General features: G+C 37.4%; 1 protein-coding gene across 2 annotated transcripts; it reads left to right on the top strand.

Moving 5' to 3' along the window:
* Positions 1–5,844: 5,844 nt before the first annotated feature.
* LOC137712060 (homeobox-leucine zipper protein ATHB-22-like) lies at positions 5,845–7,654 on the top strand. Of its 2 annotated transcripts, XM_088684603.1 has the most exons (3): positions 5,845–6,245; positions 6,662–7,023; positions 7,224–7,654. In XM_088684603.1, the coding sequence occupies exons 1-3, from the start codon at positions 6,149–6,151 to the stop codon at positions 7,461–7,463; spliced, it is 699 nt and encodes a 232-aa protein (XP_088540729.1). In that variant the 5' UTR covers positions 5,845–6,148; the 3' UTR covers positions 7,464–7,654. The 2 variants fall into 2 exon arrangements, with proteins under 2 accessions (XP_088540729.1, XP_068307308.2); XM_068451207.2 differs by lacking the exon at positions 5,845–6,245 and having other exon boundaries at positions 6,359–7,023.
* Positions 7,655–11,380: the final 3,726 nt, after the last annotated feature.

Genomic DNA, 11,380 nt, shown 5'->3' with positions numbered 1-11,380 from the left:
CCACGGGAGTGGGCTACTCGACGAGAGCATTGATAGGAGCATATTCATGTGACTTAAATGGCTTGTTCTCGTACATTTACGTTATGTTTCTTTAGTTATTTTAGTCCTTTATGCTTCTTTTGTGTGTTTTCAGGATCATAAGATGTGTTTGTCGAAATGATGCATTTTGGAGTAGTTTGGGGCATTAAATGGATTGCATATGCTTAACGCCCAAGTGTTGGATGAAATTGAAGGCCTTGTATGCACTTGAGGACACAAAGCAATGGCCCTAACCCAATTACATAACACCTTGCCGTGGGCTTAACACAAACACCATTCCTTGCCATGCAAGGGGGAGCAATTTGGGTCCATTTTATGCACTTAAACCCTAGCCCAATTACAAACCATTGCAGCCAAATCCATTCTTTGCCATGCACATTCATCACCAATTCAACCACATGCACTTATTCCTCCATCATTGCACAACATTGCAGCCACATGCACCAAAAACTACCCATGCCGTGCATTCCTCTTCATTTCCAGCATTTCCCTTTTGCATTTCCACCTTCCCACTTCATCATTGCACCACATTCTCCCTCTTTAATCCACATGTATTCATCATCATTCACCCTAGCTGCCATATACATGCATCACAACCCCAAAACCATCAAGAAACTTTCCATGCCGTGCATTCCCCTTCCCTTTCCAGCTTTTCCCTTTGCATTTCCAGCTTTCTACCAAGTTTTCCTAGCTGTTTTTCACATGCATTCATTCATAATCATTCACACACCTTGCAGCCACATTTCCACCCACCTCCTAGCTGTCATGTTCCCTCTTATTTACCTATAAAGAAGCATCCATTGCAGCCACAATTGATTCATTCCATTCACAACACAACACACAACACAAACACACATCTTGTGCCGTGCATTACCTTCCATTTTGTGCAGTTTTTCTCCTCCATTGCAGCCACTCCAACCATTCCCCACTCCATTCCACATACACCTAAAGCCCTAAACATCTCCTTAGACCTTGTGCTACAACAACGAGGAAGAGAAGAGTGCCTAAACGTTCATACAATTCAAGTTTGAGTTGTTGGAATGTTTGGGTGTTTCTTTGATTTCAATGTTTAAATTCAATTCTCTTTGTTTTGTACGTATGAGGAATGGAAGAGAAGAGTGCCTAAACGTTCATACAATTCAAGTTTGAGTTGTTGGAATGTTTAGGTGTTTCTTTGATTTCAAAGTTATGAGGAACTAAACCCCCTTTAGCTAGGGGGTGATTCGAAACTATGTTTATGTTTTTGCAATATGAATTGATTAACTTTCGTTGGAATTTCATAAGTTGTGGATTCAATTTGTTTAACAGTTTGATTGATAACTTATTTATGTATGTTTATTAAGAATGCGCGCTTAATTTTCATGCATGAATATGACGCTAGAATATAAGTGAGTTTCACCTAATCGTTATGAACTTATATTCACAAGTAGTGGAGGTTGCTTATAAACAATCGCGTTAAATGAATTCTTGGCACGAGTTTCATGCTCATCATAGTAACGAATGCCTCGTCAACACTTATAGTTTTCATAATGCTTAATGATCTTTGATTGTATCTTTATTGTGCTGTTCACGTAAAGGACTTTTGGAGAATGTAGTGAATTGCGTTGCGGAAACCCATCCAATTCATTAACTTAAGGAAAACTTGACGGTTAATTTAAGCGGACCTAATTGACCCGGGGCGTTGAGTTTCATAATTTATCGAAAGACCAACTGAGAATCAATATTGTATGCAAGTGTAACATGTGTGGAGAAGAACCCCTTGGCTATTCCATCATCCATATTTTCATCACATTCATATTTACATTTTGCCCTTAATTATATTCTGTCCATTTAATTTAATATTGTCCAAACACATTTCCCCCATATTTCGTTGAGTCTTAATCATTCGTATTTGTTTTATTTTTGTGTCTTTAAGCATTTGGAGTCATGAACACTTTCAAATTCGTCTAAATCAAGTTCTAGTTTCTGTTTGAGTCAATTTGATTGTTTTAGGCAGTTTGAGTATTTCAAAGCTATTCTGAGTCATAGTAGTCTTGTTAAGAGTCTTTACATTTAGTTTTTGTGTTTTCAAGTCAATTCAAAATAGATTAGCACCCCTAGTTAATCCCCGGTTAGAACGATCCCTACTTACATCATTACTACAATTGTCACAAATAGGGTTTAATTTGTGTGCGTATAAATCTCGCATCAAGCATGCTGGGCCACAAGAGCAGACTACTTGGCGTGTGGTGCATGTGGATGCAAGGCTAGGGCTTGGCTTGGCAACATGTTGGGTTCGCGTCAGGTTTGAATAGCTCGGGCCTGTGTGGGCTACGACAAGCTTGGATGACACGACTTGGGCTGTGGTGATGGTGCCATGGACCTCGCCGTGGGTGGCTACCATGGTGGCCACCGCAGTGGTTTCCATGGTGGAGCCTTGTGGTGGTAGTGCCGCTCCGCTTATTGTCACGTTTGGCCTTGTGGATCGCCGTGGTCCCATCTCTTGAACATTGGAATTTTCGTTCGTTGAAGTTTCCAAATTTCTTGCCATTGTACTTTTCTTTTACGTTTTACCAAAGGATTTTTGCAAATAAAAAATTCTAAAATAATAACGTATGAAAAATCTACAAATGGACAAGAAAATAGAAAACCTTGGATGCGAGTCTTCTACGAGTATAGGACTCAATTCTCAATGAAAGCACCAATTTATGGATGCAAATTTCTTCCTCCTTGCTCTTGGACAAAATTGCACCTACAAAATAAATAACACCTTAGGTCAAGGCCAAGAGCCTCACGCGCCCATGATGAATTGGGGGGGGGGGGGGGGCTTCGATCGAAGAACCTCCAATGCGAAAGTTAGAATTTTGAGGGAAAAATGTTTGGAGAATTTAGAGAGTTTAGCAAGAGAATTGGAATTGAGTTTTGGAGAGAATGAGAGGGCTTATATAGGGATTTGGTTGGCCACCTTGGGAGGAGATGGACCGGCCACTTGGATGGTTTTGTGGGTTAGGTTCTTGATTTGTGGTTAATTAGCTAATTGATGTAATAATTATTTAATTAATTAGCTAATTATTATAATAAAAGAGGAAGGGTTTGGGGGTTACCTTGTGGAGAAGATATGATGAGGATGGATGAAATAGGTTGTAAATAAATACCTATTTGGGCACTTTTGACTTGATTGAGGGATGATTGTCCACTGCTCATGCGTAGGAGTTCCAGTGTGCCTCGAGGGTAATTTTATCCTTCTTTACCCAAAAATCCACGTGTTGCCTCTTGATTATTTTTGGCTCCACACATGTCATTTAGTTTTTAACATACAAATATAGCCTCCCTAGCATTGCCCTTTTGGTGGAGATGAGTTAAGTTCAATTCTTATATGGACACACATCATGTTGAACCATTTGGCCCATCTCTTTAAACTTTAACATGATATCAAAGCGGATCTTGTTTGGCCTAAAAATTAGATTGGTATTCTTTCTAAACCCCATTATTGGATGTGTTCTGAATTCATAGTATTCACATACTTGTTTTTTCTAATGTGGAAGATTCTTTAAGTGTGGTTCAATAAAGATGTGGCTCCATGTGAGGGGGCATGTTGGAAATCACATTGGATATTTGACAAAACAAATTACATTTTACAAATACAAAGGATTATAATCCTAATTACATTAAGGCCTTTTAGGATATAATATCACATCTTTTGGGTTACAAGTGGTTAAGTTGGGGACAATATTGGTATTATAACATTTGGCCATTCTCTGTGAAACTTTAACACATCATGTTGAATGAAGAGATAGATAGACTATTAGAATGTGAGCATCCATCATAAAATCAATCTAGCTATAGCAAATGGAAGTCTGAGATTATTTAAACTATTAAGTAAGGCTTTAATTATCGAAGTGGATCCATACTCTCATATTGGGATGTCACCTTATTTAGCCAAACATATAAACAACATTTTAGATGGCATAAAAGCATTGGACTCAACACATGAATATCCTACTCTAATACTATGAATATGAACATCTACTCTAAAACGGGTTAATTACACTAACACCCCCGTAGGTTTATGGTGTTTTCACAAAATCACCTCACGTTTGAAACATAACACTAACACCCCCTAAAGTTCTAATTTACTTTTGCATAACCTTTTTAGGACTGACATCACCTTAAAATATTTTCTTAAAGACAAATTTACTCTCATTTTTAATTACTTTAAAAATAAAAATAAAAAACCTTTTTAAAAAATCAATATAATGTTTAGGGCCTCCCCTCTATATTCACCACAACATAATGGAAATTCATTAGAGCAAGTTCACCCCTAACAAATGAGTTGGGCAATAGCCCAATTTTCCCCTTAGCCCCCAAAAAATCCACTCCACCCCATCCAATTCACTGGTCCAAAGTGGAGGCTAGCTTTGAGTCTATCACAAATGGACTGAACAAGAAATCGGCCACATGATGTCATGCTGACATCAGCATGACGTCAGCCATGTGAAACCTTTTTTTTGTGCTAGGCACTTGAGAAACACGCAAGTGTGGGTGCGCGTTGTCGACAGCTTGCATAGAGGGGACCGCTTTGCTGGCGCGCTAAGGGATTTTGGGATTCAGGCTTACATGGTGCATCCTTGTCCGTTGGATTTCCAACGACTAGTTTTTTACTGTTGGATTTCCAATAGTAAAAAAAATTTTGAAATTCAAACCCAGTGCCTAGTGACATGGCACAATCTAGACTGTTCGATTTTCAGATCAATGTTCCAGGCTTTTTGGACAAAAAACATTAAAAAAATGTTAAAAATTATTAAAAACTAAATAACTTGATAAAAAAATGTTAAAAAATTATTTAAAAATACCAAAATTATACTTTCTGATAATCACACATGGCGTAACAATATTGGTAAAAAATCCTATTCAAGATTAAAAATAAAAATATTTTTTATTATTTAATAATAATAATATTTTAATATGAATTGATTAGGCAATTTAGTTTTAGGGGTGGAGATGCAGTTGGTAGTTACTATTCATTGTAGTCAATTACCATTCATTTGGGTGGATTGAATTGACTCTTGACTAGGGGATTTTAGGAGTGGAGTTGCTCTTAACATGCTTCACCTCCTCCCTAGCCGTCCTCACACAAGCTTGACCTCACTCTCTGCCACAAAAAATAATATGAAAACCATTGAATTCACAAGAATCTTCCTCACGAAATGCAAGTTGTTGTTGGAAACCTTGAACTTGTTTATGCCAAATTCCGAAAAAGATCCGAGGCCATGGTAGAGGAAGAAAGATAATGATATTTCTTTAATTTTCTTTTTATTTTTTATTGTTTAATGTAAGATTTTAATTTGGATTTTTTTTCTATTTATTCAAAGGATTTTTCAATTTTTTTTAAAAGTATAATTAATAATGAGGGCAAATTTGTCCTAAAGGGGTTATGTGAAAGTAAATTAGAACCTTAAGGGGTGTTTGTGTTATGTTTCAAAAGTGAAAGGTTTTGTGATAACACAATGAACCTGAGGGGATGTTAGTGTAATTAACCCATCCTAAAACTAATTAATTGGAATCCTAGTGTCTAACATAGACATGTATGTATGCAATGTATGACAAGTGTGTCGGTTGGAAGATGATGTAAATGGGAGAGTGGATGAGTGGACTCAAAGGTCTCAATCTGATATGGTCCCCATTGATCCTGCTCCTATGGAACTGACAGATGCCTCCCTTTCTCACGCCTCCCGACTTCTACCCCTCCCCTAGTACTATTTATTGGCCTTTCCCTCTCTTTCTCTCTCACTCAGAGGGAAATTAAACATAAAGTTTTTGTTGCACCCCAAAGGTGAAATAGCACTGTCACACTTCTCTCTCACCCGCTTACTTCATCAGTCTTTTGCACTGGAAAAGACAGAATACAACAGAACCCTTTCAAGTTTCAACTGATTCTCTCTCTCTCTCTCTCTCTCTCTCTAAGCTTAGTTTCGATCATTATCATCATCTCTCCCTAGCCCTAGCTTACTCTGTCTGTCTTTTGTGGTCCACAATTTATTCATCACCTTTAAACCCTGCATACCCATATAACGTGTCGATCATTTAAAAAAAGAAGACAGCAAGAAAGCATAATCAATTACATCCCAATATGGATTGGAAAACCAGTTTGAGACACCTTGTTTCTCGACCAGAACCTTCCTTTGGCTTCCTTAACAACTATAACTGCTATGACCACTATTCTCCTGGTAATTTATTTTTCATTATTCTGACTTCAGTAATATGTTTTCACCATTTCGACCGGTATTCTCCTGGTAATTTATTTTTCATTATTCTGACTTCAGTAATATGTTTTCACCATTTCGACCGGTACTTTCTTCTCTATCTTAGCTAGGGTTTTCCTTTCCTTGAATTTTATTGCTATGGTTTCCACTTAAAGCAAAGCAATTATTCAACCCTGATTTCTTGGACTGGTCACACTTTAATTAGTCATTTAGGTCAAATACAACCTCAAAACACAGAACTATGCAGTCTTACTTAAACATATATCTATATTATATACAATTACATACCCAATGCATTTTTAGCACTCGTTTTAGTTGTCAAACTTCATATAAGACTACAAATATATTTGATTTGTTGGGTAATTTTAATTTATTTTCAGGAATGGAGATGAAGCATCAAGCAATGATATCTGAGACATCATCGCAAGGAGGCTTGGTTCCTGGATTAATGGACAGAAATAATCATCAGAGCGGTTATGGGTGCTCTAGTCATGACAAAAAGAAGAGACTGACGAGCGATCAGTTGGAGTCACTGGAGAGGAGCTTTGAGGAGGAGATTAAGCTGGATCCTGATAGGAAGATGAAGCTTTCAAGAGAGCTCGGCTTGCAACCTAGGAAGATTGCAGTTTGGTTCCAAAACCGAAGAGCCAGGTGGAAGGCTAAGCAGCTTGAGCGCTTGTATGACGCTCTCAAACAAGAGTATGATGTTGTCTCCAAAGAGAAGCAAAAGCTTCAAGAAGAGGTAATTCATCTAATTTAATGCCTTTATAATCAATTATTAACCCTTGATTAATCACATGCATTAGTTCTCCCTTTACAAACTAAGCTAAAAACCCATTTATCTATAATGATTTAAAATTTCAAATAATTTGTACAACATTTACTGGCCACACCATTGGCCATTGCATTAACTTAGTGAGTTGTATATACATGGCGTTGTAGGTCATGAAGCTGAAGACAATCCTAAGAGATGAAGTTGCTAGGAAGCAAGTTTCCACCCGCTACACTGAAATCTCTGGTGAAGAGACGGTAGAAAGCACGTCGGTTGCTATTCGAAGCGCTAACAAGGCAGGAGGGAAAAACCAACATCAGATTGCAGAATGCAACTATCTCTACATTAATGTTGAGGAATATAACCCAGTATCACCACCTTTCTGGGGAAATCTGCCTTCTTATCCCTAAGAGGCTGTTCTTGTGCTTGCTCTTGTTCAAGTTAGCTTTAATTTACCAGGGTTTTGCTTTTATTAATTATTAGCTTAGGAAGAGGAACTAGTAGTTTTATCTTCTCCTGTGTCCCTAGGTCACTACTAAGTTAGAGAAATTGACATTTCATTTACCCAAAAGGACGTAATGATCAGCATGACATTTATTAATTTTGTCCACTTCCATATTTTTATAGCATATTCCCCTTTAGATAATGCTTGTGTCCTCCTATGGAGTAACCTACTTATCCTCCCCACTTGCAACTAACGAATCTTTATCATCTTGTTGACTTTAAAAATTACAAAGTTTACTTAGCGTGCAAGCCGAGTAACTTAATGAGTTAACTACGTCATTCAGAGTTCATTACCAAGCTCGGTAGGGAGAATAGTTGAATGTCATGGTGGTGTGATGAAACGCGTTGTTAACTTCTAAAACGAGCGACTTTGATCGAGGAAGGAATACTCTCGGCTGTAGGAACAAAGATACTCAAAAGAGATGAGTGTCTTAATGGTGAAAGTGGTTCAGCCATCGATATGTTGAACTCTAAATGTCACTTGGGAACGTCCGATCATAAAACACCCCACTTCACCAAGAAAGCTAATGAAATGACCTCGTTCAGCAAAAGAACAGAGACTCTTCGACACTAGATATTTGGATTTAATCAGTTTAAATAGGAGAACTTGCTATTTAACCAAATTGTCACCTTCGCCGATTGCCCTTGAAAATTTCTGTTTAACCAAATTGTAATCATCCGTCAGTTGCCAACTCCAAATTTATGTAACCAAATTGAATTTGTGCTTACTTGTTAGTGGAGCAGTTACTATTTTCTGAAAAGGGTTGAGAGGGCTCGCATTGAGCGTTGATTTGTGTAGTGAGTTGAAGGTCCTTGTTACGTTGCAATCCCTCTCATATTTATTATGACAAATCGCTTGATGCCCAAGTCTGCCGTACGATTACCATTCCCCAATCATATCTAATTATTTTAGAATTATCCTCACCAATCGTTTATCAACCAAACCTCTATCTCAGCCGAATCACACATGCACTAGGACTCTGAATCTAGTCCCTTTGTGCTTTCAATTCATTCCTTATCCAATCAACAACAAGTTTCAATCCTTGGAATATTTTAAATCTTATCAAACACATCATGATTCTTCAACCATCATACATCATCCAGGACTCTACCGAAACGTAAGCATGGACACAGCCACCTTAGGGTCATGGGACGAATGCCCTCTCTCCTTTGTTTTTTGGTAGAAAAAATGTGCATACTTGTGACATTAACAAGGTGTATAACTAGTCAACTTGCTTGTGACATTAGCATTAACTCTTTTTTAGTTGCTATTGCCAACATTGAAAGAGCATTTTTGGCAATGAAATTTATGAAGAATCGATTGAGAAATTGGATGGGAGATCAATGGATGAATGATAACATGGTTATTTTGTGGAGAGAGATATTTGGTGGTCTTGGTAATGAAGTTGTTATGCAACGGTTTCAAAACATGAAAATGCATCAAGGGATATTGCAATTTGTTGTATAAAAAATGTTATGAATTCATATACACTACTACAAAAAAACACTTTGCGTGATGAAATAAGTTTGTTGTGCAAAGTACAATTTCGTCGTGCAAAGTAAAATTTCGTCGCGCAAAGATTTTTGTTTTTAAATTTTTAATTAAATTAAATTAATTTAATATTTTGTCATGCAAGGTTTTGCACTTTTTTTTATTATTTCTCTTATATTAATTTAATTATATAAATTGTTTGTGTGACGAAATATTTGGTAGTGCAAGATTTTTCGAATTTTTACGTTTTTAATTTAATTTAATTGTATGATTTTATTTTTTTTAATTACTTTAATTTAAATTGACATGTTCAAAATAAAATGACATATGAAAAATAGTGATCAAATTATCCAATACATAATAGATTCAAAATGTACACATAAATTAACAAAGTACAATAATAAAAGCCTAATACAAGTTTATTGTGGTGGTAGTGACGGGGGATATGTTTCGATAGCGTCCTAATCCTCAACTTTAGCTGTCAAAGTCTCGACGATTCCCTACAAAAAAACAAACACGGTCAAATAACCAAAAAACAACATAAAATAATACCAAAAAATTGGCATAATCTCCCCTAAAATTGGTATAGCCAAACTCCACCCCTCACCCTATACTTGACCCTAAACCCCGCACCAAACTCAAAATTAACTCCAAAAACACATATTAATAAAAAAACAAATTTGGGAGAATATACCTTTTGGCAAGATTGAGAGTGAGTGAGAATGAGAGGGAGGAGTGAGTGTGAGAGAATTAGAGGAGAGAGTGAGAGAGACATGAGAGAGTGAGTAAGAGTGAGAGATAGTGAAGAGAGAGAGAAGATAGATTAAGTGAGAGGAGTGAGTGTGAGAGAGAAGGTCGGATTTGGGGAGAGGGAAAGAGAGATGAGAGGTAAGAGAATAGAGAAAGATATTGAGAAAATTGTGGAGGAGTTATTTTGGTTTTAAAAACCCTATCACTTTGCTCGTTGAAAGATACGAGTTTGGGTGACGAAATATTAGTCATGTAAAGTCTTAAAAAAAAAATATTTCCCACGTCCCATTTTTGGTGCTTGCCCAAAATTTTAGAGTTTTGCACAACGAAGTGTTGGTCGCACAAAGTTTTGTGCGACGAAGGATTGGTCGTGCAAAGTCTAAAATTTTTTTGGCTCCCACCAAAATTTATGGATTTTGCATGATGAAATATTGGTTCGTTGCGCAAAATTTATAAAAATAATTTTTATAAATAATAAAAAAGAAAATAATTATATTTTGCAATTTAAAATATAAATAAATTAAAATAAATAAGGTTTAGGCGACCAAATATGTATTCGTTGCGCAAAGAAAATAAAGAAATAATTTTGTAACATCCCACATCGCCTAGGGAAGTGGATCCTGTAAGCCTTATATGTATATTCTCATCTCTACCTAGCATGAGGCCTTTTGGGAGGTCACTGGCTTCAGGTTCCATCGAAACTCTGAAGTTAAGCGAGTTGGGGGCGAGAGCATTCCCATGATGGGTAGCCCACTGTGAATTCCCAGAAACAAAACCATGAGGGCGTGGTAGGGGCCTAAAGAGGACAATATCGTGCTACAGTGGAGTGGGGCCAAAGATATAGTGGGGGCCTGGGCCGGGATGTGACAGTTTGGTATCAGAGCCTAGGTTTGGCAGTCCTGCATATTTGGTGAATATTCTAATTATTTTGGTGTCTTCTGTCAAAACTATGCTGCCTCATAGAGAGCCACGTCATTCAACTGAGCCTAGTTTCCCCGATATAGCTCACTTTGGGGAAGCTATAGCTCATGCTATTCAGTCCTCACTTCACCCTCCTCAGATGACTCCCTTGGAGACTATGTATAACTTAAAGTTAGATAAGTTTGAGGGTTATGAAGGAGCAGAGCGATGGCTCGAGCATCTTGCAAAGACTTTTCGAGTGATGCAAAGTCAAGGGAATCTTCCTTCTGAATGGTGGGTCAAGACGACTACATGGTTCTTAGGTCAAGAACCAGCATCCTGGTGGGAACAGAAGGTTTATCAGTTGACCCCATAGGAAATTGTTGAGTGGGAAGTGTTTAAACGGTTGTTCCAGAAAAGGTTTATTCCCCCTTAGTATATTGATCGCAAGTAGCAAGAGTTTACTCAATTGAGACAAGGGAAGATGACAGCGAATGAGTATTATAGGAGATTCACTGACTTGTCTCGTTATCATCCGGATGTTACTGCTAATCCGATTGAGATGCTCCGTCGTTTCAAATTGGGCACTAAAAAGAAGTGGCGTTCTATGGCGACCACTACTCCTTGTGGTTCTTACAAGGAGTTCTATGAATTTTGTTGAGGATTGAGGATTCAGAGAAT

Source organism: Pyrus communis, chromosome 14, assembly GCF_041283825.1.
Source record: "Pyrus communis isolate YQ-2024b chromosome 14, ASM4128382v1, whole genome shotgun sequence".
Classification (NCBI taxonomy): domain Eukaryota; kingdom Viridiplantae; phylum Streptophyta; class Magnoliopsida; order Rosales; family Rosaceae; genus Pyrus; species Pyrus communis.
The sequence above is the reverse complement of the archived record's forward strand: the minus strand, read 5'-3'. Positions and strand labels throughout refer to the sequence as shown.